The 27,049-nt window shown below is 37.5% G+C and overlaps 4 protein-coding genes across 11 annotated transcripts; 2 read left to right on the top strand and 2 right to left on the bottom strand.

Moving 5' to 3' along the window:
- The first annotated feature begins 2,554 nt into the window (after positions 1-2,554).
- Positions 2,555-6,748, top strand: LOC121236132 (transcription factor GTE4-like). 7 transcript variants are annotated; one of them, XR_005934658.1, is made up of 6 exons: positions 2,556-4,490; positions 4,584-4,629; positions 4,746-4,859; positions 4,992-5,060; positions 5,240-5,807; positions 6,459-6,748. XR_005934658.1 is itself a non-coding variant. In XM_041132645.1 (5 exons), the coding sequence occupies exons 1-4, from the start codon at positions 2,931-2,933 to the stop codon at positions 5,036-5,038; spliced, it is 1,737 nt and encodes a 578-aa protein (XP_040988579.1). In that variant the 5' UTR covers positions 2,555-2,930; the 3' UTR covers positions 5,039-5,065; positions 6,459-6,748. The 7 variants fall into 7 exon arrangements, 5 of the variants coding, with proteins under 5 accessions (XP_040988579.1, XP_040988574.1, XP_040988577.1 ...); XR_005934657.1 differs by having other exon boundaries at positions 4,992-5,065; XM_041132645.1 differs by lacking the exon at positions 5,240-5,807 and having other exon boundaries at positions 2,555-4,490; positions 4,776-4,859; positions 4,992-5,065.
- Positions 6,749-7,421: 673 nt separating this feature from the next.
- Positions 7,422-11,129, bottom strand: LOC121236133 (malate dehydrogenase, mitochondrial). Its single transcript, XM_041132646.1, has 7 exons — positions 10,711-11,129; positions 10,150-10,323; positions 9,601-9,769; positions 9,209-9,270; positions 8,949-9,070; positions 8,208-8,325; positions 7,422-7,827 (listed from the first exon to the last, which is right to left on the bottom strand). Exons 1-7 carry the CDS (start codon positions 10,951-10,953, stop codon positions 7,687-7,689), a joined length of 1,029 nt encoding a protein of 342 aa, XP_040988580.1. The 5' UTR covers positions 10,954-11,129; the 3' UTR covers positions 7,422-7,686.
- A 6,277-nt stretch (positions 11,130-17,406) lies between these two features.
- On the bottom strand, positions 17,407-23,973 carry LOC121234589 (tRNA dimethylallyltransferase 9). Of its 2 annotated transcripts, none has more exons than XM_041130583.1 (12): positions 23,508-23,973; positions 22,668-22,721; positions 21,349-21,391; positions 20,935-21,043; positions 20,584-20,782; positions 19,942-20,164; positions 19,499-19,593; positions 18,787-18,881; positions 18,618-18,692; positions 18,054-18,193; positions 17,831-17,974; positions 17,407-17,740 (listed from the first exon to the last, which is right to left on the bottom strand). In XM_041130583.1, exons 1-10 carry the CDS (start codon positions 23,760-23,762, stop codon positions 18,184-18,186), a joined length of 1,158 nt encoding a protein of 385 aa, XP_040986517.1. In that variant the 5' UTR covers positions 23,763-23,973; the 3' UTR covers positions 17,407-17,740; positions 17,831-17,974; positions 18,054-18,183. The 2 variants fall into 2 exon arrangements, with proteins under 2 accessions (XP_040986517.1, XP_040986518.1); XM_041130584.1 differs by having other exon boundaries at positions 18,614-18,692; positions 23,508-23,972.
- A 51-nt stretch (positions 23,974-24,024) lies between these two features.
- LOC121234588 (protein trichome birefringence-like 31) lies at positions 24,025-27,026 on the top strand. The gene is made up of 5 exons (XM_041130581.1): positions 24,025-24,786; positions 24,920-25,091; positions 25,180-25,379; positions 26,056-26,202; positions 26,515-27,026. Exons 1-5 carry the CDS (start codon positions 24,413-24,415, stop codon positions 26,864-26,866), a joined length of 1,245 nt encoding a protein of 414 aa, XP_040986515.1. The 5' UTR covers positions 24,025-24,412; the 3' UTR covers positions 26,867-27,026.
- Positions 27,027-27,049: the final 23 nt, after the last annotated feature.

Raw genomic sequence — 27,049 nt, 5'->3', positions numbered from 1 at the left:
ACCTGGCCTACTACCTTGTACCAATTGTGGTACTGTCATTGCTGTGTTTTTTTTTTAGTTGCATTGTCTGGTAATTAAGAAAATGTATTTGATAGCTAGCAATGGCGTTCATGTGATCTTTATTATTAAACTGTCATGATCACTTGGCGTTAAAACCTATTTGCTCCACTTTTGTATTTGTTGAATCTCTACTACTTGTTTATATAGTAGAGATAGATGCCACAACGAGCATCCCCAAAGAAAACAAATCTCTACGACTTTGCATAGATATATGGATACTGGCTTTACTTTTCGCATGGAGTCTAGCACAAACGCAGACAGAGTTGGTTCTTTTTTTAGCAGATTATATCAATTAAAAATGAAAATACAAAAAGTAGGGACGGGGCCACAAGGAACAGAAAAATAAAATAAAATAAAAGGAAAAATGGAGACAGACAATTAGTCCAATCCTCATATTTTTTTAGATCTGAGGTCAAGAAAAAACCCGCATTGATGAATGCATTTCCGACTTTGAAGGAAAATTCAAAACAATAGTAGAATGAATCTTACACGCCGGTGGGATGGAGATACGGCCGGTAATGTCAGAGGATGACGGGCATGATGATGGTAGACAAACGGATCAAACTTCCTAATACCAAAAGAGAGAGGAGACAGGGGTTTTAGGCAAAGAGAGATTGAGAAATTGAAATAGAGAGATTATGGCATTACGAATTCACTCTACTCTTCAAACCCATTAATTTGTCAACAATGCTAAGAGCTAATTAACAATATCAAGTGCCCAAAAAGTACATAAATGATCATGGAAATTAGCTGGCAGATAAATAGATAGCCTTAATTAGCACTGATGAAATAAGATAATCTGATCATGCTATGCAGTTTTCACCTCCTTTGACAACAATGTATAAGTGGGGCACCAGCTTACTCAGGTGCTGCAATATAAGCATGCATGCATGGTGTTCCTTATGCTAGCTGGGTGTCACTTCAGTAACAATGTTGAAACGTCTCTGATTAGGAAGATTGCTTTTCTTACACAAGTAGAAACTATAGCTTCTTTTTGCATCCACTAGTTCAAGCTAAATGGATCCTGCTAGATAAACAGATTATAAACTCAACACAGAATTTTTACGTTAATTATATAACGGGAATACAATATCACTATTTTGGTATTGAATCCAAAACAGCCTTTTCAACTTACACCTTTCATAAGCCGATCGAGGCCATTTTTATTTTATTCTATGTGAATATTGAAAGCATATAGTTCCTTGCAAGCCATGTTTTTGTTCTGCAACACTTACAGTAGTCCATGATCTTATATCGTTGACTCCAAGGTCTATCCACTAAAAGACTTCACATTTGGCGAAAAGGTCCATCTTATGTACTGTCCCAACTATGCTACCTAGGATAGTTAATTTGGGGTCAAAACTGGCTTCCCGCTACGCATTAATTCAGTCAATGTAAGATCAAGGCCCTGAGGTCACAGTACCGGGAGATGTTTGACTATCGATGAAAAGGCTTGCATTAATGGCAGGCCGGTCGACCTCATGTTTTCTTCTAGGCCCTGCACCTGCTTCTGGATCCAACATTCGCTAGAACTTCACTGGCATTGATATTGACGCTGACACATCTATGTTGTTTATAGCTTCTTGAAACTCTGTCATGGGGCCTTTTTGGCAAAGCCCCATTTGGATTTGAAAGAAGCTTTTCGAACGACTTTGAGTGCAAAATTTCATACCAAATGCCATGCCGCGTTTCCGGCGCCGTTTTGGCTCGCAAATATGGCAACCAAACAATCTGTGTGCGCACGTAATCAAACGCCCCATTTTCGTTTGCCTTCCAATTAAAGCATCTCGAAAGCTAGAGGGAGGAAGCTAGAACAAGAAGTTGACTTACAATGGGCGGTGTTTCAATCTATTAAGTAATGATAGATAAAATTCTTTTTTATAATTTTTATATAATTATATTTTAAAATAAATATATATTTTGTATAAAATATATTTAATAAAATATTTACATGACATAATTTTATTTAAAAAATAAATTATAAAATATGAGTTTTATAAATTAAAGTTACGTTTGGATGTTGAGTTAAGTTGAGTAGAGGAGGAAGTTATGTAGAGCCATTTAAATTGAATTTAAAGTGTATTTGAATATTAAGATGAGTTTAGTAATTTTTATGAAAAGTTGAAAAAAGATTGTGAATCCCACATATAAGAACGTTTTGATTTAGAATGAATTTAATAATTTAAAAACTAAGTATTTAAATATTAAATTCACTTTAAAATTATGAACTGAATTTGAAACGAAATCTTACCTTAAATATTATAAATAATATATTTTACACCGACTTAACAATAACAACTCAAACGTTAAAATGTTTGTTCATTCCTTGTTTTCTTCAGCCTAATCAACACATGCCAACAACACTATCAATTATTCCGCAAATAACTATCACACGTGTGTATCAACATAGTTAGTTGCACGTCTCGGTATATTCCAACGCACGGGTCTTATCTGACGTGGCACTTATTACCTTCACTCGCTCTCCAGCGCGTGCTCTCCCAACCTCACTCCCCAAGTGTAAACTCTGACTCGCTGCCGAGCCTGGGAGCAGGAAGCCTGGGATTGGTTTCGCAGCAGTCGCATTCTAGGGCTTTTCTGCAACTAATTCGAACCCTGATTCGGTCATCTTCTTTCTCCGCAGCTAAAAATCCTAACTTTTGTGTATATTCCCCTCCGAAAACTCTTACTCCGTACTTTTCCAAATCCACCCAAACCTCTAAATCGTAGGGTTTTCATATCACCCGTCAATTTAGGTTTTTTTTTTTATTTTTAAACTTCCCCTACGTAAACGATCCGAAACCAAAGCTTTAATCAGATTCAGACTGCTGGTTTTGTGTTCAAATCAGGGTTTTTTAAGCTTATTTACATGTATGGCTTCGGGGTTATTACGGGATGACGAAGCGAGAGAGAAGAAGCGCAGGTGGGAGGAGAGCAGCAAGGTCTATAGCCGAAAGAACCACAAGAAACCCAAGAATTACGGTAATGCCACCCAGCTGTCCCCCTCTCAAACCCTAGCCACCACTACCGAAGATAACAACTCCTCTCAGCCGCCGTGGACGTTCGATTCGGTGGCGTCAGACGACTCTTCAAGCCAGAATCTGCATGAACCGGTTTCACAGAGCTGCCGTGAGCTCGCCAAGGGGAATGGCTTGCCGGATTATGCCAGATTCGAGAACCGGGTTAGGATTAGCGTGAAATCAAGGTCGAAGAGTGAGGTTAGAGAGCTTAGGAGGAAGCTAGCGAGTGAGCTTGACCATGTGAGAAGCTTAATGAAGAAGCTTGAAGTTGTGGTTGATAAAGTTGGAACTGCAATGAGGGTCAATTCAGAGGCGGGTTCGAATTCAAAACCGTTTCGGAGTTTGACCGTGTCCGCGGCGGAGAAGAATGAGCAACGAATTGGTGAATCAGCGGTGAAAGAGAAGAAGACGCCCAAGGCGAATCAGCATAATCAGAATTTGGATCTCGTCTCGGGGAAGGAGAGCAAAAAGAAGTTGAAATCCAATGGAGGGAAGAGGGACGGTGGGGGTGAAATGGGATTGGGGTTTGGTAAAGATTGGTATTTGAGTCCGGTGTTTAAGAGTTGCGCCGATTTACTCTCCAAGTTGATGAAGCATAAGTTTGGTTGGGTGTTCAATAAGCCGGTGGATGTGAAGGGTCTCGGGCTTCGTGATTATCATACTATTGTCAAGCACCCAATGGATTTGGGAACGGTGAAGAATAGGCTGAATAAGAATTGGTATAAGTCCCCCAGAGAGTTTGCAGAGGATGTAAGACTCGCATTTAATAATGCCATGTTGTATAACCCGAAAGGGCAGGATGTTCACTTCATGGCTGAGCAGCTTTCCAAAATATTTGAGGAGCAATGGAAACCTATAGAGTCTGAGTTCAATCGTAGTAGGAGAATTGAAATGGGTCATGATGCAGGTTTGCCAACACCCACTTCAAGAAAGGCTCCCATGCTGGCTCCAGCTCCAGCACCAGCACCAGCTCTACCCCCCGTGCCTGCTCCACCACCAGTGGAAACGAGGACTTCAGAGATAGCAGAATCTAAAACCATGCCTGTGGAACCTAAGTTGAAACCCGGCAGTCATAGTCAGGTTGTTAGGAGCCCGGTTCCGAAGAAACCTAAAGCTAAGGATCCTGACAAAAGGGATATGACTTATGAGGAGAAGCAGAGGCTCAGCTTAAACCTTCAGAGTTTGCCTTCAGAGAAGCTAGATAATATTGTCCAGATAATTAAGAGGAGGAATCCAGGTCTCTTTCAACAAGATGATGAAATTGAAGTGGACATAGCCAGTGTTGATCCAGAAACACTTTGGGAATTGGATAGGTTTGTGACCAATTATAAAAAGAGTTTGAGCAAGAATAAGAGAAAAACTGAAATTGCTCTTCAGTCAGAGGCAGAAACCGACAATGCTACCCAGGAGACGGTAAGACTATAAATTACTTATTCGTTCAGTCTCTCTATTTACCATATGAAACTGCTGTTGGCTAATAAAAAATTGATTATATTATATTTTCAGAATTTAGCACCAGCCGTCGCTGAGGCTCCTAAAGAAACTGAAGCAGGTAAAATTCTTGACCTGAGGATTGGTGGTTCTTTGGTTTGAGCTCACCATTGGTATTTGAGGAAAATTTAATTGTTATGTGCTGTTGTCATTGGAAACCTGTTGAATTTTAACCAGTTGAAAACAATGTTACCAAATTGACCCCAGTTCAAGGAGAAAAGCAAGGTGATAACGTGAGTGGATCGAGTAGTTCCAGCAGTTCTGGCAGTGACTCTGGATCCTCTTCAAACGGTAAAAGATTAAAAGTTCACAGTTGGCTGCTATCTCTTGTAAAGTTGTAATAGTAGGATTGCATGCCTTTATTCCTGTTCCATCTAAACCCTGCTGTAGATTGATCAATTTAGTCTGCTATTCTGCATGCAGATTCCCACAGTGATGGTTCCTCTGCAACTGGGTCAGATGCACATTGACCTTGAACGTCAAAGGATCCAGGTGAGGTAGGAATCATTGTGTGTGTTTATACACGGGTCTCCTGTTATTTGTGTGTTTATGCATGTACAGGTGTAAAATCATCGTAGTTATTGAAAACCATTGGTCTCCTGTTGTTTACATGACTTGTAATGATATTGTCATTTAAGCTTTGCCATTCTGGCATTGTACCATACGCACAGCCCAACAGGCTGCCCGGCTCATTGGATGAATGGCTAGTTGCATAACAATAGAGGCCAAAGAGGTGCTTGGAGAATCAAAAGACCAGTCATCGTCTGAGAACACTTGATGGTGGAACGAAGGGGTTCAGACAGCAGTTAGGTTAAAGAAAGATAATGGACAAACAATGAGGTTTGTGAAAATTACAGAGTGATGAAGAAGAATCCAAAACAGGTAGCTAGTGAAGTCAAGGAAAAGGACAACATGAGAGTTGAGTCACTATAAATGTGTCAAAGATGAAGGTCAAAGAGTTTTAGCAAGTGAAGTAGATATTAAAGAATGATGGAGCTTTTTTATAATCTTCTTTATAGAAGTAATATAGCAGATTAGGGAGTTCAGGATGGAAATTGCTGGATTCATACAAAAACCCAGGATGGTTTAGGTGAAGGATGCTTTGAGGAGATAAAACTGGATAAATCTTTTCATTAATGTGGTGCATTTTGGAACAGAAAGAGCTTCTCTAAGGTATGTTGACATGGTCAAGGATGTGTATGATCAAGTGGAGATATCACATGCGAGCTTCCTAATATGGTAAGTTTACATCATGGATCAAAATTAAGGCTGTGTATCTTTTTAAAGATAATATCATGTTGATGAGACTATGGCAGAAATTAACTCCTAGTTGGAGTTTGGAATGATAATTTAGGATTGAAAGGTTTTAGGTCAAGTAGGAATAAAACCAAGGATATATAGTGCAAGTTTAGAAAAAATAGAAATAAGGATGGGGGATAGTACATTGCACCTCTGTATTGTACTTCATAAGTTTTTTTTTTTTTTTGTTTTTTTTTTTCGGTAGTACTTTACTTTATAAGTTGTCAAAGCCATCTTTATATATTTGTAAGTAAAGCTGTCGAAGCTATCTGCATGACATACTAAAGTTTCTTCTCATTTCACTTTGGGAATTGAAAGTTGCAATTTCAAAAGATATGCCAGATGTTTCAGAAAACTTCTTTCCATATATCTGTCCCAACCTACACCAAATAGCCTTTCATAATGTGCTTTAACATGAATTCAGTTTTCAGATTCAGTTCATGTTATAGAAAGATGACTGATATTGTATATATGTCTCTGTGTGCTTGTGTCCGTGTTCATGTGTGACGCATGCATGTGCATGCGGGACTGTACTGGGTACCAGTATGATAATAAAATCCAAAGTTGACAAGCTCAATAATTTTGGTGCAGTTTTCAAGATGGCAGAAATAAGTTGATCTGCAATTGTTACAGTTGACAATCTTAAGCAACTGATTTTGCATAGCATATGGTTGTGTAGAACCATTCAAGGTGCTTCTGCTTTTTGGCTGCATTATGAAATGGAGTACTTAAGGAGTATGACTTGTAACCTTTATTTATAGGTGGCTCATTGTAATCCTTTTTTGTTTTTTTTTTGCCCTTCTATGGTGATCCTTTGTTCTGGAAGCATTTTGTATAATAATGTTAGATATTATAATGACAGAACCTTTTCGTGTAGCAAATGTGCATTGCCAACTCTTAGTCATCCCTGATTTCAGAACCCTGATGCTAGGTTTTCCTGCTTTTCCTTTCAACACTGCATCAACATGATGGCCATTTACTTGTCAACAAAAAACATGGTGGCCGTTTACCATGATAATGGGCTAGACGGATTGGAGGGACCAATTTAGTCGGATGGAATGTGTTTTTGTATCTTCCGTGTATTGATAGCACTTGGGACCTTATGTATTGTAACAGGTCCTTGGGTTTCAAACCAGATAGAAAAGCCTCTGATACCTTGCAGATTGGCAATGAAAACCTCAAGAACGAGTTCTTGACTGGACGTCCTTCCGCATCTTTTTTATTGGTTTCTAGCTACGAACCAGATGGACAGGTTGTAGTAGACTCATTCATAAACGTGGGCTAAGTTTTGTGGGCAATGAGCCAATAACCGTGTACCCAATGATACCAGATATTCCCAAAACATAGCACTCCCTGGCCACAATTGTTCTAGATTTTATGGTGAAAACTCGGGAATGGGAAGTAATTTGTCTCCAGCCCTTCCTTTCTCTTTTTTGTCCGTTTTAGAAAAGAATTAAATTTAATTTCACATTCCAGCCTGGTCAAGTTCAAGCATCCACTACATTTCCAACATCCTCCGGAAGCCAAAAGAGCTAACAATCTACAACACATTAATCCGATGCAAGTCACGTCAATGATTTTATCAGTAGGGTTCGATGAATAGATCATCCCAACCTAAATGTGTACTGTTCAACCTAAACATGCCACTGGGAATTATTGATGGAATCTTTGCTTTTTCAAAAGGCCTGACAAAACAGCTAAAAGCCGGTGCCACTTGCAGCAACAAATACAACATTGGTAAAAGAAAACGAAAGGCAAAATTTGGGCGTCTCTCTCAGGAGTAGGCATATACCACCCCAGCCATAAATAATAGTGTTATCTAACTCTGGTTGGCAAACTTGATTCCCTTTTCAATGGATGCCAGGAGTTCGGGCTTCAGACTTTCCAAGTTTTCCTTTTCATAGTCGGAGAGGGGGCCCAACTCCAGAACCTCCTCCACCCCATTCTTTCCAAGCCGTACCTGCAAAAATATAGGAAACATGTTTTAATACTGATGACCAACAGAGGCAAAATATAGCCACACCGTTTCCATTATCATCTGGCTGAATATGAAAATCAGGCTGGCCATATGAATAAGTTTATCCACCATTCACGTAAGTGGCACACAAAAGCAGGGAACATTCGAAACGGTGGCCTTTGTAAAATTCTCATGTAAAATGAACCAGTTTCAAGTCAAAGCATTAATAGTGCAATGCAGGATACCATTGCACATTTGCACCAACAGCATGAGCTAAAAATAAAAGGTCAAAAGAACTCGTGGCAATTGACAAGTGTGGATGTGGACTGCAATAAGCAAAGACCTTCCTATAGAAATCATCAAACGAGTTCAAGGTCAATCACCTTAGAAGCAAAGAAAGGAAGCTCAGTGACAGTTGATTGAACAAATGAACATTCCACTACATCTGGAACCCCATTGAGTCCCTTCAGGCAAGCATCAGCAAACATGGCTCCAGCATAGCTACAAGAAACACAGGCATTTAATACATAATCACCCATAAAGGTTTCCTTCTATCCCCCAGCACTACAAAAAGAACAGGTATAAGAGATGGAGTTACAAAATGGGAAAACAATAGAAAGATTGGGCAAGATAAGCTTACTTATTAAAAAAAAAAAAAAAACATTGGACAAGATAAGTGGGACAAAATACATATAATCAGGCCAAATGAGCTTTAAAGCAAAAATTCTCAAAAGATCATAAAAATTCTCCAAAGCAAAATCCAAATTCTTGCATTCATTCATCCATTAAAAAAATTTAACCAAATGCATTTCAAAAGTAGCATTGATAATTATAGTGCATCCATAGCAATTTCATCTGAAAGTTGAAACTAACAAAGCATTTGTCTAAAGTTTTATCCATTTATTTTACACGTGTTCCTAAATGTGAAACCAATTCACAGATGGAAAAACTGACCACTGATACAAGCAAATACCCAACTATTTCTGAAACTACGAGTGCATCAAATATACATAAATACATTTTTTTCATCTCCAAGAAACAATGTCATGGTCTTTGAGAAACAAACCGGAGTATCTACATATCAACAGAAAATATATTTGTGATGAGTATCAATTGAGACTTACGCCATTGACAATGTGGCAGACCCCTTTCCAGCCTTTGCTTCTACAACTTCTGTGCCTCCATCTTGAGTTCTCTTTGTAAGAGCCTTGATATCTTCATCTGAAAAATTGGCTTTTGGTGTGGCCTATCAAACAAACAACTCAGAATTAGCCATGTCTCCTTCAACAAGAGGGAAGCAAACCAGATTTTACCAACTTATATTCAATGGAGATATAGCTCGATATGATAGAACACGATGGAGGTTGAGGAACAAAAGAATTACTTGAGAAAATAGCGGGAGAATGGTTATGCCAGCATGGCCGCCAACAACTGGTACATTGACCTCTGTGTGAACAAATGCACAAAACTCAGTTCAGCCCGAAAACCATCCAGGATAACTTTTCCTTGAACATGAATGCACATTTTCAAGTAGCAAGAATAGAAAGAACAAATATCAGATGAATTGAGGATTTCATCTTCCATTGGGTCTAATGCATGATATTTGTTGCTTAAGAGTTGGAAGATGAAATAGGATCTTGCCAAGTTCAGCTGAGTTCTAGTTTTTTACCAATCAGACAGGAATATACTCAAAAAATTTCATTAATTAATTAAAATTTATTATTTTAGCAATAACAGAGTAAAAGAACTAGTTTCCAGTAGTAGGCCATTGCATACCTGCAACATTCACGTTTGCCTTCCCAGCATAGAATGTCTTAGCTCTAACCACATCAAGGGTAGTCACACCAAACAATCTCTTCTCATTGTATGTTCCTGCTTTCTTGAAAACCTCAGCAGCAATGGGAACCGTTGAGTTCACAGGGTTGCTTATCATGTTAACAAGAGCCTGATCCCACAAAACGTTTGCCATACAACCATATAAAAATATATCATCAAAAGAACCAAAATAACAAATAGCTCAAATCACTCGATGCCTTCTAGAATGCAAAGGTCCAACCATGTTCTACATAATATTTTACTTCACGTGTACATTGGATATGAATATTATTGTTCGTCAATAATATCCTTCATTACTTATGAAAAAATTGCTCAAGTCCGCATTATACAAAAAAATAAAATAAACATAAAAATTGAAAAGAACTTGAGTGAAAAATATGAAAGGTGTTAAATGCCCAATTCAATGCTATCATTTTCAAAGTCAAGTAGCAAGTTTAAAAATGAAAAAAAAAAAAAAAAAAGGACAGAAAATTATATACAGAGACTCACATTAGGGCAGTACTTGGCGATGGCAGTGCACAGAGATTTGACGATCCCTGCATTAATATTGAAGAGATCATCACGGGTCATTCCGGGCTTTCTGGGCACGCCAGCTGGGATGATAACAACATCGGATCCCTCTAAAGCTTTGCCCAGCTGGTCTTCACCCATGTAACCAGCCACCTATACAAAAGGCAGATACATAAAACAACTCATTCAATTAAACCCAGTAAATATAGACCATAAAGTAGACAGCTTTTGAAAGGACAAGGAATTTACTAAAAAACATATATTCATAAAAGCAAAATAAAATTAGGAACAGTGAATTATTCAAGTATTAGACTTTCTTTTCCCTTCAATTTTTCGCTAACAAATAAAACCAATTAATTGAGTTGGGAAAAAAAAGAATGAAAACCGCACAGTCGCATGTACAAGGAATAGGGATTCCAAAACATTCACTCACGCGGGCATGATCAAACCCAGTATAACAGTGAGCCTCGGAAAAGAAAAGAAAAACATAGACGAAAACCCGAGGGGGGGGGGGGGGGGGAGAGGTGCGTGTGAGTGGACCTCAGATCTGGTGTTGATGTGGCCGACATCGGCAGCCACACCGGGGGTTCCGGCGATATCATAGAGGGCAAGCTTGGAGACGAGAGGGTTGAGCTTCATTAGCAAAGCCAGGGGCTGGCCGATCCCGCCGGCGGCGCCGAGAACAACGACCTTGCGTTCCGGAACGGAGTCGGAGGAGTAGGAACGGCGAGGACTGTTTCTCGCAACCGCGGATTGTACGGATCTGAAGATAGACGGCCTCATTTTTCACAAACACTCGGAGAAATTGAGAGAGACAAGGTTGAGGAAATGAGGGTTTTGGGAAGTAGCGTTATTGGTGTGGAGTAGTTTCTCACGACGAGTCCGTGCTTCTACTCTTTTATTGGAATCTATTAGATTCCATTTTCACTTAAAAAAAAAAAAAAAATGAAATGAAAAAAGAGATGCTACATAGCATCCACTGTAGTGGGTGCAATGCACTCACTACGTGGATGTTTCTAGTCTATGTATTTTTTTCACTAGACGACTTCTCTCGTCTCTCTCATCTTATCTTTTCTCTCATCGTTTCTCTCTCCTTGTCTCTCTCTCTCATCTCGAGCTCTCTCTCTCATCGGAACAACTCTCTTCGAGTCTCTCTCATCTCAAGCTCTCTCTCTCATCGTCTCTCTCTCCTCGACTCTCTCTCTCTCTCATTTTTGCTCTCTCTCTCATCTCGAGCTCTCTCTCTCTCATCTCGGTCTCTCTCTCCTCAACTCTCTCTCTCTCTCTCATCTTGAGCTCTCTCTCATCTCGGTTTCTCTCTCCTCGACTCTCTCTCTCTCATCTCGAACTCTCTCACTCATCTCGATCTCTCTCATCTTCACTCTCTCTCTCATCAGCTCTCTCTCTCCTCTCGGTCTCTCTCTCTTTGACTCTTCTGTCATCCCTCATGCTCTCTCTCTCTCTCATCTCCGTTCTCACTCTCATCGTCGGTCTCTCTCTCTCTTATCGTTGCTCTCTCACATCTCGATCTCTCTCCCATATCCCCTCTCTCTCATCAGTTCTCAGTCCGTAATTTCAAATTTAGAAGATGAATGTTATAGGATATTTTTTGTATTTTACTTATACCACGTAAGGTGTGCAGCAGCTGCTCCCACTACAGTGACTTCTTTCCAGAATTTTTCAAAGAGAAAGAGAAAACTTGTTTTTAAAAGCAGTGCTATCTATAAGTTTTATATCTTACACACACTTAAAAACATATTATTTTATATTTTTATCTTATTTTATTTATAAATATATCTGAAATTACTTTTATTACGTGAATAAAAAAATAAAATAATATATTTTTAAATAAATGTATAGAATATGTGATTTATGTTTAGAATTTTTCTGATTTTAATGAATAAAAAGGACAGATTGAAAAATTGGAGGTAACAATCTATTTCTTTTGAGAAAGATGATACGTAGACCGACTGTATCTATCAGTGTCGTATTTGTTTATTTTATAGTATCGTATTTGTTACTTTTTTGTATTTTTTTAAAATACACAAAAAAATGTTTTAAAAAAATAAAAGATGCTTTAATACTTTTTTTTTTTAGAATTCTATAACCTAAACGATACGAAATTCCAAACGCTGGTTGTCAAACTTGAGTTATAGTTTAGTTTTTAATTTCCTATAAAATTTAGGAGATGTTTGGATTCAAAATTTATCGCAACTAATATCATCTCATCTAATTATTATAGTTTTTATAAATTTTTATACAAAATGTAATAAATAATTTAATTTTTTTAAATCTCAAAATAAAAATAATATTAAAAAATAATATTTTATTCAACTTTCATCTTATCTTAAAAATATCTAAACCTCTCCTTAATGAACTTTTTATTAGCTAATACTAAATTACTAATAGCTTAAAGAGAATCCATATCCGAATTCAAACTTATTATAGTACTTATCAAACTACATAGAATTAAACTAAATCACCATTGATCCACCGCCTTTGGTGGTAAAATGATTATTTCTAAATTGTGCAGGGTGTGTCATATATATGACCTATTTGTAAATTTACATATTGATGCACTCAACTAATGAGAAGATTTTTACAATAACTACCATAAAATAGTCACATGTTATTTTTTTATATAATTATAATGGATTTTATATTAAGTAGGGTGTTTTCTCTAGCCTTTGATTACATGGACTGTCCTTAATTTCTTGTTTCTATTTTCCAAATTTTGTGGTTCAACCAAAGTTGGATTAATTGGATTGAAAAATATATTACTTTTGTTACCTATTCCATCATCATTAATGGCTCCCCTACTGGCTTCTTTCATCCTTCATATGATATAAGACAAGAAGATCCATTGTCTCCCTTTTCTGTTTATTATGAGAAGCGAAGTAATATCCAAATTAATCCTCATTACAGAATTGAATATTGACATAGATGGGGTCAGATTTTCTAGAAGAGGTCCCTCTCTTTCACACATTCTTTTTGTTGATGACTTAATTCTCTTTGGGACACCCTCTTCTCGAAATGCACAAACTTTTGCCCAATGCCTAGACACCAATACATCCTGTTCTGGTCAGAAAATTAACCTTGAAAAATGTTCTATCCATTTCAGCAAGAACACTTTCAATAGAACCATAAGAGATATAAGAGAATCCCTGAACTTTAAAGTTGCACCCCTAAAACTCAAATACCTAGGACTTCCTCTCTACGTAAGTGCAGCACATAAAACCCTGTTCCAAGAGATGAAGGAAAAAATTCAAAATTGATTGCAAGGCTGGAAAGCAAAAGTCTTATCACAGGCAGGAAAAACTATTCTTAGCAGATCAGTGGCCATCTCAATTCCCTCTTACATCATGTCCACCATTTGCATGCCAACCACAATCACAAAACAACTAGACGATTCCTTTCATAGATTCTAGTGGGGTATTGATAACAATAATCTCCATAAACTTACCCCAAAATCTTGGAGTCAATCTGTTTGCTAAAATCGTTAGGTGGTCTGGGTCTAAAAAAACTTCCTTTGTTCAACAAAGCCCTCATATCAAAGTTTGACTTGTCCCTTTTAAATGACACACCAGTCTTTGGAAGAATTTTCTAATGAGCAAGTATATGAAAAACTCCTCTTTCTTTGACGTGAGTGGTAAACCCACTGATTCCTGGTTTTGGAAAGGTCTTATTAAGCAAAGAGATTTTGTCAAGGACAGCTTCTGTTTTCAAATCAATAATGGTGCTTCCACTAAAGTTTGGGTGGATCCTTGGGTCCCTAGTCTACATTCCCTAAAAACTCATACCCAAACAATCCAAACATTGAGCCTAACATGAAAGTGGTAGGGCTAACACTATAAGAGCCAAGAAGATGGAACACCATTTTTCTTCAGGCCCTCTTTACTCTTCAATCTGTTGATGACATTCAAAAAATTCTCCTCTCCTCTTATAACTATTCATCAATAAGGGACAAGATTAATTGGATCCACCATTCATTTAGTATTTCCTCTGTCAAACCTGCCTATGCAGCACTAATCAACAACACTCAAGTCCCCACACCAATGCAACACATTGATAATAGTTTGAAAAAACTATGGAAGCTACAGATACAGGACATATTAAAACTTTTTCTTTGGAAGGTAATGCATAATATTCTTCCTACAAGATCCCTTTTTAAAAGATTTATCCTTCTAGAATAGGAACATATACTTTGTCTCCTATGCAATACAGAAGAAGAAAATCTCTCCCACCTGCTTCTCAACTGCATCTTCTCCAAAATCATGTGGAGAAATTCAAGATGGCCCATCAACATAATGAACTTTGCAAGTCAGCCTATCTCAATCTGGATCTCAATCCATCCTTTGGTTTACAAATATCCGAAGAAGACATCCATTCTTTTCAACTCTTTTCTGTACATGCCATGGATAACATCTGGTTTCTTAGAAATTGGGTAATTCATAATACTCCCTGCCCCACCCCAAATTGGTTCATGTCAAAAGTCTCCAAAATTTTCTTAGAACACAGCAAAGCATGGAGTGAGAAATTCTGCCAACAATAACTCAAATGGTAGCCCCTCCAATTGGTTTCCATTCACTCTCATTTGATGTGGCAGTTAGAAACAATGGGAGCATCATAGCTACCATATGTATAAATGACAAAGGAACCCCAATCTTTGTTCAAATAGACCTCATCCATAGCACCAATCCAAATGTTGAAGAAGCATCAGCTACACTATTGGCAGTCCAAGAGGCCAAAAGTAGAAAGTTAACAATGATACTCATTGAAGGAGATTCCAAACAGGTAGTACAAGCAATCACAAAAGCAAAGTCAGCAACAGACTGGACAATGCACTCAATCACCAAAGACGTCCAGTTTTTGCTACGTAACTTTGAAGAATGGAGAGCAAAAAAAATCCATCGATCTCAAAATCGATGTGCGCACAACTTAGCGCAATGGGTAGCTTCCAATCAAGCATATGGAAGCATCGCCCTAATTTGGATCCCACAGTGTATTCTAGATTTCCATAGTGGCAAGGACCCCTTCTAACATTGTATAATTGGGATACTTTTAAACTGTTTAGACTCTTATATTATGAATGAAACTTAATTACAAAAAAAAAAATGTTTTCTCACCGACTTATAAATAACATAATTCCACTCAATATTGCGAGATTTGCATAACATGTCTATTAAATTTTAATTAAATAAAAATTATTTGAAAAAATAACAAAAGCAAGAATGAATAAAATGTCCAAGGAAAAAACCACATTATTTACCATTTTATACTTTTCACCTCAAATCATCAAGATTCAAGGCTATCACACTAGAAGGGCACGTTCATCCCCCACCAGGCTGGACCGGTCCACCTCGCCAAGGCCCAAGAACCAAACACTACTAGCCCAACAAATAGTAAGAGAGAATAAGGTCCGAGTCAGCATAGAAGATGAGATAGCGTTCACACGGACACGCCTTTGCCTAGATAACTCGTAGGCAGGAGATCTCGACATAAGATTCTGTCCCTGACAAGGTACCCTGAGAAAGGCCGCGACTCACCACTTACCGTGGAAGACATGATCCAAGGAACCAACAGGAGCAATCAAATTAAATACGACGGCATGGCATCCAGAGCAATTGGCGGACACCCCAAACACAGAGAAAATAGAGGCCCAACTTAGAGAAAGGGATATAAAGCCTAAATAAAGGTAAAACTCAAACTTAGGTTTTAATGAATAAATAAATAAACTCTCTCTAAGAGATATACTAACTTAGGTATTAGAGGTGTCACCTATCCACTAAGCCCTCACGTTTCTTGTGCTGCAGGTTGATTGAGACCATCGTCAGCAGTGCAAAACATGTCCTTAACACACTATTCTCAATCACAAAGCTATAATGTAATTTTTTCTGTTAAGATTGAATTATTAAAAGGCTTTAACAAAATTGAATTATTAAACTTAATCGATGACTTGAAACCTATAAGATAAGGTGGGTTTGGATAGTAAGATGAGAATATGATTTTAGATAAAAGTTGAAAGTTGAATAAAATATTATTAGAATATTATTTTTTAATATTATTATTATTTTGAGATTTAAAAATGTTGAGTTATTTATTATATTTTATATGAGAATTTGAAAAAATGAGATGAGATGAAACACTTTCACTGTCCAAACGGGTTAAGGATTAAATTGAATTATTAAATCGCTTTGATAAAATTATTAAAAATCTTCCAATTACTTATTGCAGCTCAAATAATAATAGACCCGCACTATTGATGATGATTATCTATAGTTACATTTAAATCCCTATGCATATGTACAACGTCCATTAAAAAAGAAAAAAACCAACTGCTAAATAAAACTTGTAGAAAGAAAAAAAAAAAGATGATGGTGAGACGTTGGAAAAAGTTAGCCAAACCAAGCACACTGATGCCTTTTTCTATTGGGGTGGGTGGGTGCAGATCAGGTTATATCATATGATCCAATGAATGCTACAGCATATTCTGTGTACCAAAGGCATCTATGGATGCTGATGACCGGAAAAGGTTCTTAGCTATACAAGTAATAAGTACTTAGATGAATCATAGTGATCGATGTTGTTTAGCTGACCATTGGGAACAAAGATGCAAAGAGAGAGAGCCAAAAAAAAAAAAAAAGTAATAAATAACAAGCTTGAAATCTCCATTAGGCTTTGAATTTTTTAAAAAAAAAAATACAATAAAGGAAAAAGAACAGCGAATTACAGCTATTCCAACGCTTCATGAAAAAATTGAAATCTGAACATTGTATAGACAATGCAACCTTAACAAAAATTGCGCAAAGTATAACTAAAATCTAAGTCATGTGGGGGGTGGGTGTACAGACATTCTTATTAAACTTGAAATGAAGAAGATGGTGCAGGTACTGTGAAGCTAGGCACAGCTGACACCAGCAATTTGCTCAACATGTCACTACTGAGACGGCAGATTCAATAGCATAGACCAAGTCACGTGTGCCGGCAGCAAGAGATGCAGCATTGGAATTCACCAAGATATTACTTTGGTGAACTATTGATGTTCAAGAGATGGAGTCACCCAGAAGTCCACGAGCGAGAGAGCTAGCTTGTTATGAGCAAAAGGCTAATACAGTCATCGTCTTATCGATGTCTTCAAGCAACAAGTTGTTTTTTAAATGTCCAGACAAAGAAAGGCATGCAGCAATCTAGTAGATCAAGTTGCATGAGAATACATTAGCATTACTCCAAAAACCGTTCAGGGCTAAAGCCTTTTCTCCTCTTCAATTAAAGGAACAAGAAAAGGAAAAAACATAGAAAAATGCTGAGGATCTTTCTCTGAAAAAAAAAAAAAAAAGTGCACCAAAATCGATACCAAAGTTGGTGTAACATCAAGTCCAGGCCTGATTTGCCTGTGTTGAAAATTTTAAGTTATTACATGTAACAACACAAAAAAAATGTGACACTAGACCCTACCGATTACCAAGACATACACTGATCCCATTGTCAAAATCCTGCTTTTCTGGAAATGCACAATGTGGCTTCAAGAAGATGGATACTCAAATGAAGATTAGCTGGAGTCCGAGAGTCACTGCCAAGAAGATGAATGCTTGAAGGCCTTGATCAAAGCTGATAAGGATAGAAACATGCCATAATAAAAGCAAGGGCCACAAAAACTAACCTAACCCATAAAACAAAATTATTTCATTTCTGATTCCATGAAGTTGAGATGAGCTTAGTTCATGCATTCATTGCTTCACCCGTGGGTTGGGTTCTCCTTATCCAGTCCAAGATATGAGAACAATCTTGATGGCTCACAAAATGCCTTCACATATAAAGAAAACCTTTTAGCTATCTGAAACAAACAACAGAACAACATAATATTAAGTATAACCATAATAGACCTATTTCTTGTGCGGTAGGCCTTAAGTTCAGAAGTTTCTCGGCGGTTTGAAATATCTTTCTTCATCCTTAGTGATTCAGGCACCACCAAAGCTCCACTCTTTTCGTGGTATGCATCATAAATGAAATTCATCACCTGTTCCTGCAAAATTTTCTCAAGAGAGGTTAACATTAGAAAATAGTTTAAGCAACACCTGATATGATTAATCATTATTCCTTTGGTGCCAATACATCAAGAAGCTCATATCAACCAGTCTCAAAAAATCTGAAGTTGCTTAATGTTAAAATGATTTCACAACTGTAATTGCAGTGCAAAGACTACTGAGTTGAAAACAGAACAAGTTAAAACCTACAATAAGGTTAAAACCTCAAAGTGTTATGATAAATAATGAATTCACAGTTCTGTTCTAATAGGATTTAACACTCCTTTATGAGCTTCTATTAATTAAGATTTAATAAGCATTTGCTGAAATAATGAAGACATTTGAACTACTTAAAGCAGTCCAAGATGAAAGAAAAGTAGTTGAGACAGATTCAGGAACAAAGGAAAGAATGCATACACATACCAGGGCTTAGAAGCATCAAGCCAATGATACATTTGCTCGTTACGAAACCAAGTCAATTGCCTTTTCGCAAAATTTCTGCACAACAAATTTACAGTTTCTGGATTGATATATATGGATAGAGCATCAAAAACACCAAAAAAGTAGTATTTTTATTACATACTTCCATTACCTAGATGCTTTCTGGAAGTCAGATAAAAAGGCAAAAAAATCTCCCGGAGAACTCCTACCTCCTTGCTGCCTACAGTATAATAAGTACTCCATTGCCTGAAATTATTGAATGACACCAAAAAAAAAAAAAAAAAAAAAAGATTATTGAATGACACAAACTAAATGAACTTTTTCATAACTGCCTACAATAGAATAACCACTTAAGACCAAAACGAGCCAAAATCAGTTGAACATACAATTATTAGGCAAAGTAGAGAGGAGGCAAGATAGCATCATGTAGAGGTTTAAATATTTACTACTTTATACACAATGGTATTTAAGAAGTCATAGTTGTAAATTTAGAAAACATAACAACATTCAATACAGCATAGGTCAAGAGGAAACAAATTTCTAAAGCTTGGAAGTAACAAAAATTCAATGAATCCACAGATATTAGAAAGAATAATTAAGACAATCATGCATTGCAGGAAATATCCAAACAGGCTTTGCCAAGGTATCTGGAGATCACCAAGCATAGTACGAGCAAGAATGAAGAATCTAGCTTTAGGATCGAATGATGGGCCTTCCTTATGAATCGTATAAGCTTTTGAAAACAAAGATTCGTTGGATAACCCAATTCCAGAAACAAATTATGAGGACTATCATCACTATTTCTTGCAAACTAGACACTAAAATAAACAGGAAGAACAGAAGAAGAAATATCAAAGGCATACTTGTCTGTAACCAATTGCTCGAGTTGCAGAATTTGAATTGGGTAGAAGACCTGTATCAAGAAGCCATCTGGCCTCGGACAAAATCCCGTCACTTCCTACAGGCAAAAACAACTGTTTAAAATGAATAAAAGTAACGAGTACAACAAAGCTAATAAGTCAAGAAAGAAAATATACTGACTTATTCATAAGAAAATATCCCTTAATATCAGTTTATCGTCCATTGCATAAAAATTCATCTCAGAAAGTACTATGCCTCTGTGTGTTTGTGCACACTGACAATAAACATATAATAAAATCACCTTTTAACAAGAAATAATCAACACTATCATAGGAAGTGGTAATTGATAAACTATGTAGATAAATAGGTGTGTACTCCAAAGAATTTGAGAATTTTTAGTGTCAGAAAACAAAAAACATAGTTATGTTTCCACAGCATGATCTACCTGAAAGCATATCTTCACAACGATAGTCAATTAGCTTATAGAGGTCAACTCTCCGGCTAGAGAGGAAAAAACAAATAAAATCATAGTCCAAATTCTTCGAGTTATTCTCCTCCAGGACATCATCAGAAGTGCTCACATCATGAGAGCTGACCATTACACCATCACATTGATCCCTGAAAGAATCATATGGTACCCGAAAAGCAGATGGAGGTGATCCAGTAGACTGCCATTCCAAAGGAAATATTGATAAATAGAGAACATTTGTAGTTATAAATATGTCCCAATGTATTTAATTAATGTGCTGAAAGCAAGTTTTTAGTAAACTATCTTCCAAAAAATGTCCTTATTAGACATTATTGTGCGCGGGGTTATCCTCGTAGAATAGATTACTAATAAAGCAAACTAAGCCAAAGTCTAGGTGATAAAAGGAAATAAGCCTTTTAAACAAAACCATACTCCTGTAGGTGTTATGGCAAAGCATTTGAATATTCATATTGAGTATTGCGTAGCTTTGTGTGTCCGTGAGGGTGCTGATTTGTGCGTGGGGGTGCTGATAGAGGGGGGGGGGGGGGGGGGGGGGGGGGGGGGGGGGGATGGGGAGTCCAATGTTCATAAAGAAATCAGAAAACATCATAAACTAACCTTGATAATCTCGAGGCTACGCCGTAACCGATACCAATCATTAGCAGCCAAAAACTGGGCCTTTGGGTTACCTGCTTTGACCACCAACTGCACAGCTGCATCCCAGTCTTCATTTCTCTGCAAATCTGCTAGCTCTGAACATACTTCAGAGGCAATTTCGGGAGACACTTTTGGGACGTCTGGCTTTCCATACATGAACCTTATATTTGAAAAAATAAATTGCATTTACATGCCATAAAAGTTTGTATTTATTTATATTGCATGATAAGGTATACCTGGGCATACTAGCCACAACTGAAGACATTGGATCAACAGTAACTACAAACTACAAAAGGATTTATGGTAACATACCATCGCAAGTACAATCCAGTCCCACCGGTAACTATGGGAACACGTCCACTGTCAAGAATACATCTTGTAGCCTGCCTTGCATCCTCAAAGAATTGCCCAACAGAATACTCTGCAAGAATATAATAGTAAATATTAAAGTTGGATTAGCCCAGTCTAGTTCCCAGCAGCTTGCATTTAGGCTTTTTCTCTTGTATACTTCCTGTGTACTTGGGCTATGCCTATTTACTCGTCAATAAAATTTTCTTATTACTTATAAAAGAAAATATTAAAGTCGGATCAAAGAAATATTCGAATACCTGACAATTGAGGAATCAACGGTATAGAAGAAGCAATGTTTGAATCATAGCTTCAAAATTTAGCACAATATAAACATTATTGCCTAGTTGAAAAAAGCCAGTACCATGGGTAACATACCTTCGGAGGGATGCAGTATGTCAACAAGATGATGTGGTACCTCCTTAGAAAAGGTAAAAAGCAAAAATTAAAAAGTTGTATAATTATAATTTTCTTGATAAGGAACAAATTTATCAAGAAAGTGGAGAAAATCCAAGTACATACGGCATAAAAATTGTAAAACTATGCAACAAAAATGGAAAGATCTGGTCAAATCCAGTTAACAAATAACAGGCAAGGTTAAATAACACAGGCAACCAAGCAGCCACCTCCCAAAAAAAAAAAAAAAAAAAAAAAAAAAAAAGCTGAAAGAAGCATAGCGGAATCAAGAATTAAAAGAAATAATAGGCATGGTTTAGTTTGTTGCATTGTGAATGGCAGACGAGTGTACAAATTGGTCTCTGCTCATGATAGAAAAAAACAATGGGTATGGTCTAACTTCTTGTGTCGTGTATGACGAACAAGCAACACATATTGGATTCTACCCGTAAAAAATAATAATGGGCATGGTTTCCAATTTGAATTTTCAAATAAAATTTGATGAATATTCAGGAATACATGACTAGTTATGCATTCCAATGCAACATATTGATATTTGAAAGCAAAAGTAGAGCAATCATTCCATTGCTCAAAAGAACTGACGTGCACATGATTCTTGTATCGCTAGATTATCATGAATAAGTGACGCTCTTGTATATATCCCGTGTACTTGGGCTCTTGCCTATTATTTTCGATCAAATTTTGTTTACTGATAAAAAAAAAATTGACATGCACATGAGATATTTTCACTTTAAATATCTGTGCTTTACAATCTTTCCATGTTCCCTCAATCTAATTCAGCAGAGAAATTTCTAAACCTTCTTTAGGAACTGAAATTGAAACATGAGGCCTAGGCCTAATGTGAAATGACAGATATGGCAAAACAGTAGCCAGAGACACCATAGCAGAAAATCTCATGTTATATACAAGTCAAGATAATCTGTTTCAGGATGCTAATCCCGGACATGTACATTCAAGGACTTTAAAGTACATTATGGCACATCAAACACCCATACATCAGATGCAATTACATTGAAACAGTAAACAGATAAGCTTGAAGTTTAGAGGGATAAATTCTTCCACAATCAAATAGATCTCCACATGTATACTTGAGTCATGGTATCAACATCACTCAAAAAATCATAACCAATAAAATTCAATTCTTAGTGGCCTCGAATTACCTGTATCATGACGTGCTATACCATGATAACATGAAATATATCCACAACTCATTATTAATCAAAAGGAAAACATGATAGAAGAAGGAAATAATAAGCATCTTTCTTATCTTAATCAGGCACCTTTCTATCACTCGGAGAAGGCTTTGCAGACCCAACATTAAGACCCTGATATACCTGAGATATGAACAATATTTAATGGGTGAGTTTGGTAGGAAAGAAATTTTAGTGCCACTTTTAGGCAGAAAGTGAAGGCAATTCTATCAATATTTTCCTTTTATATAAGAAGAATTCTATCAATATATCCTATCAATAACACGATGTCAACTTCTTTCTTTCGCTACAAGTTCTTGGCAGCCAAAATAGCTTCAGCGTGCCACTAACATTCAATCTTTTGGCCAAAATTATCCATAATTGTCAGATTATTTCTACCATAGCTACAACTGATAATGCAAAAGATTAGTTAACTCTCAAATGGACAACACTCGAGATTTGAAATGGCACTTAGTGAAAATCAACGCTGGGAAAACCCAGAAGACAAAAAGTTTCGGTTTAAATAAATCCAAAGCAACCTCTCGTACTCAGCAGTTCCCAGCAGAAAATTACAATTGTCTATCTAAACGTCGGAACCTCTACAAGGCGGAGCCCTTCAGATTCATTCCTGCAGAGTAAACCCCGGTCCGTGTACCGCACCTTTGAAAGTTTCCTAGACGGAAGTGGTTAAATCTCTGACATTTTCACCGGGGAGGTGTGGCCTAAAGAATTGTTTGCACCTATGGACCTTGAAGGGAGTAATAGCCGAGACCAAGCGTTCACCACAATTGTCTTTCTCATTTTTTATTAACAAATAAATGAAGCTACTTTTACCTTGCTTCCGATTTCTCGGAAAAACTAAGAATGGAAGAACTAGTTTTTTTTTAATAATAAACAATAAAAGGAAAATTTCTTTTCTTTTTTTCAAACCTGGACAGAGTCGGCGCTGATAATTTCGCCATTGAGCCGCTTGGCGAGCTCCAATGCAAGCCGGCTCTTCCCAGCACCGGTGGGCCCAGATATCACAATCACCTTCTCCTTCTTCGCGCCGGAAACAGGGCACGCGACCGAGAACACGCGGCGGCTACTCGTTAACCGGAAAGAAGGGGCCCTGATGAGGGGCGTCTCAGGGGAGAACGAAAGGCGTAAGCAACAGGCGCGGAGGCCACACGTTCCACTCAGCATTTCGGTCCCCCAGGGAAAGAGAGAGGGAGACCACAGGGGATTACTTTGCGTTTTGTGCTACTGCCTCTTACAGTCCCACTGGAGTCTGGAGAGATGTTTCTGGCCGGTTTTTGGAAGCGGGATAAGGTTTTGAGGTCACCCAGTCCATTTTTCTTTTCTTTTCTACTTTTTTTCTTCCCATAAAAATAATATTTTCTGAACGATATTTTATATATTTAAGTCTAGTTTCCCGTTATAATATTTTAAAAGATTATTATTTTGTCAAGAGAATAATTAAGAAGGCCGAGTAGATTGCAAAACAAACGCGACAGACTACACAGTTCAAGTCTTCAAGAGGCTGGGAACTTGACAACCCACCTTTCTTATGGCATGAAAACAAAAAGGAAACAAGGAGGAAATTCCTTACTTACGGAATGGAAATGATTTCATTAAGGACAGACTTCCAATGGATGTCTGTGAAATATGGATGGCCCATGTTGATGATACTCTTAACAGTCTACCTAAACTCGAATCTACCAACTGGTGGTTGGATGTAGCATAGCTCAGATGCTTAGAACTGAAGCAATTTCTTCAAGTAACCAAGGGAACATGACTCTCAACTGTGAGAAAGACAACCATTTCAGCTTCATCAGCTCAACAGGCTATCCTAGATGATGAAGCAGCTCTGGATTGATCGCCGGATCCAATCCCTCTTCCCTGCTGCATTGGTTTCTCTTCTAGTCGTAGGAACTGCGCGGCTAGTCCTTGACAACTTGAAGAGCAACCACAGCCAGGCTTTCCGGTTATATGGCAGGGCAAGGGCAGAAAAGCATAGGATACCAGTTGTTATTTCTCCCGAGGATCGTATTCAAGAAGGATGCAATGTCTTTGAAGGGGAATGGGTGTGGGACAACGAGTCATATCCTCTTTATACAGAAGAGAGCTGCCCCTACTTGGTTAAACAGGTGACTTGCCGGAGGAATGGGAGACCTGATTCCTTCTATAAGAATTGGAGGTGGCAACCTAATGGATGTGATCTCCCAAGGTAAACTTTCTTTTAGACCTACTAAGGGCGCGGATTTTATCGTTTAGATAGTCATCTGGTCAGCATTTCTATAGCACTGTCCTAAGTAATGAAAATGTTTGGTGAAAATGTTTTTGCACTTTGCACGTCTCAGGTTCAATGCATTGAAGTTGTTGCAGATCTTGAGGGGTAAAAGACTGATGTTTGTTGGAGACTCTGTACAGAGAGCTCAGTTTGAATCAATGGTCTGTTTGGTACAGTCTGTAATTCCTGAAGGAAAGAAGTCCCTTCGAAGAGTTCCCCCCATGAAGATCTTCAAAGTTGAGGTACCCCAATTTGCTACTGTCACTTCTGAACTATGCTTAATATGATAAAACTTAGGAGCATCCTATCAAAATCTCGATATGTTTCCAGGAATTTGATGCATCCATTGAGTATTACTGGGCCCCATTTATCATTGAGTCCAACTCGGACCACGCAACGAATCATACTGTACTAAAACGGTCGGTCAAGCTTGATTCCATAGCTAAGCATGGCAAACAGTGGGAAGGAGTTGATGTGCTGGTATTTGAGAGCTATGTATGGTGGATGTACAAGCCTCTGATCAATGCAACGTGAGTTCTGGATTCTATACCTTTTAATCAAAATCAGTTTGGATTTCCATATATCATTTTGCATTAAAGATAGGTAGAATGCAGTTGAAGCATAACACTGTTTATTTTCTCAAAGTTTCTGTATGTTTAATGGAGATTGAGTTCGTTTTGTGTATTCTGCAAACAATTAAGTCCACTAAACTTTTAGACCGTTTTGGAATCAAGGGATATGATCAAGGTTGTCAAAATGAGAGAGAATTGACATTTCTCATCTCTCCTGGCAGGCAAGAAAAAATTGAATAGGGAGAAATAGAATAATGATGACAGGCCATGGAAGTCCCCCGGGGTTAAAAATATAAAAGCTAGAAGAATACTTTGGGCCTAAATTCATGGTAAAAGAGAAGAGGAATGGTCCAAATTCATGACAGGCCATGAGTCGTGCTACATAGAAGTTTCACACTCTGCACACTACTTAAAAACATGTGATTTTACTTTTTTTATTCTCATAATTTATATTTCATGTGTCATGAAATATGAGGGTAAAATAGTAAAATTACATGTTTTTAAGTGGTGTGCAGAGTGTGAAGTTTATGGTTAAAATTTTTCGACATGCAAACACTCTGTACTGCTTACATTTCAGCTTATTCTGTAGAATAAACTTTTGAGTGGAGACTGAGTCTTGGTTTTATGATGTCAGATTTGGATCTCCAAATCATATGAAAGAATATAATGTGACCAAGGCGTACAGATTGGCTTTAGAAACTTGGGCAAGTTGGATAGATTCCACGATCAATCCTCAAACTCAAACAGTGTTCTTCATGAGTATGTCTCCAACACACCTGTGGTGAGTTTTACTTCTTTCTTTTGTCCTGCGTAGTGGTGAGTGTTACTTATTAGACATGCAGACTACACAAGCATAGATAACTCTTTTACTCCTTTTAACTCCCTCCCCCATCTCACTTGCTCCTTGCAATTCCCTAACACTAGCAAAGGACCTGGGATTTGATCTTTTAGACCATGCTTTCTCCAAAACCAGTTTTCACACCCGAGTTCGACCAAATAAACTCGAAGAGTCCCCTGCTGTTTTGAGTTTCTACTTCTTGTTTAAAACATCCTCTTTTTTTATTTTTTTTTTTTGTTTTTCATAAAATTGTAGGAGCTGGGAATGGAAGCCTGGAAGTGATGGAAACTGCTTCAATGAGTCAAACCCAATCCAAGGTCCATATTGGGGCAGTGGTTCAAGCCTCCAGATCATGGAGATCGTACATGACACATTGCAACAATTAAAACGCAACGTAACATTTTTGAATATTACACAGTTGTCTGAGTTTCGAAAGGATGCTCATACATCAATTTATGGGGAACGCAAGGGCAAGCTCTTGACCAAGGAACAGAGATCTGATCCGAAACATTTTGCCGATTGCATACACTGGTGTTTACCAGGAGTCCCTGATACTTGGAACGAAATTTTGTATGCATATTTGTTGAAAAATCATCATAACTTTTAGTAACTTCAACCTTGACAAAAAATGCGATTTGACCCTACAACAAATTGGAGGGCCTCATCTACATAATGATACTGAGGAAGAAAATTGCAATATTTTTCTTATTTTTGAAGAGCGGAGTTTTTCGTTTAAAAATGTCAGAAAAAATTGAGAGGAAAATCAATGACTACGTCTACCAGTGCTAAT

Source organism: Juglans microcarpa x Juglans regia, chromosome 6D, assembly GCF_004785595.1.
Source record: "Juglans microcarpa x Juglans regia isolate MS1-56 chromosome 6D, Jm3101_v1.0, whole genome shotgun sequence".
NCBI classification, from domain to species: domain Eukaryota; kingdom Viridiplantae; phylum Streptophyta; class Magnoliopsida; order Fagales; family Juglandaceae; genus Juglans; species Juglans microcarpa x Juglans regia.
Note: the sequence above shows the minus strand (reverse complement) of the source record. Positions and strands in the feature narration are given on the sequence as shown.

What these genes read in the sequence shown, in the direction of transcription:
- LOC121236132 (XM_041132640.1), top strand. Translation starts at nt 2,931, where the DNA reads ATGGCTTCGGGGTTATTACGGGATGACGAAGCGAGAGAGAAGAAGCGC. An exon ending in ACAATGCTACCCAGGAGACG is followed by an intron (nt 4,491 to 4,583) that starts GTAAGACTATAA and finishes TTATATTTTCAG; the next exon opens with AATTTAGCACCAGCCGTCGC. An exon ending in CTCTGGATCCTCTTCAAACG is followed by an intron (nt 4,860 to 4,991) that starts GTAAAAGATTAA and finishes TTCTGCATGCAG; the next exon opens with ATTCCCACAGTGATGGTTCC.
- LOC121236133 (XM_041132646.1), bottom strand. Translation starts at nt 10,953, where the DNA reads ATGAGGCCGTCTATCTTCAGATCCGTACAATCCGCGGTTGCGAGAAAC. An exon ending in TCGCCAAGTACTGCCCTAAT is followed by an intron (nt 9,770 to 10,149) that starts GTGAGTCTCTGT and finishes TTGTGGGATCAG; the next exon opens with GCTCTTGTTAACATGATAAG. An exon ending in TTCTCCCGCTATTTTCTCAA is followed by an intron (nt 9,071 to 9,208) that starts GTAATTCTTTTG and finishes TTTGTTTGATAG; the next exon opens with GCCACACCAAAAGCCAATTT.
- LOC121234589 (XM_041130584.1), bottom strand. Translation starts at nt 23,762, where the DNA reads ATGCTGAGTGGAACGTGTGGCCTCCGCGCCTGTTGCTTACGCCTTTCG. An exon ending in GAGCAATTGGTTACAGACAA is followed by an intron (nt 18,882 to 19,498) that starts GTATGCCTTTGA and finishes CAATAATTTCAG; the next exon opens with GCAATGGAGTACTTATTATA. An exon ending in ATGCTTCTAAGCCCTGGTAT is followed by an intron (nt 18,194 to 18,613) that starts GTGTATGCATTC and finishes AAAATTTTGCAG; the next exon opens with GAACAGGTGATGAATTTCAT.
- LOC121234588 (XM_041130581.1), top strand. Translation starts at nt 24,413, where the DNA reads ATGATGAAGCAGCTCTGGATTGATCGCCGGATCCAATCCCTCTTCCCT. An exon ending in TGAAGATCTTCAAAGTTGAG is followed by an intron (nt 25,092 to 25,179) that starts GTACCCCAATTT and finishes ATATGTTTCCAG; the next exon opens with GAATTTGATGCATCCATTGA. An exon ending in AAGCCTCTGATCAATGCAAC is followed by an intron (nt 25,380 to 26,055) that starts GTGAGTTCTGGA and finishes TTATGATGTCAG; the next exon opens with ATTTGGATCTCCAAATCATA.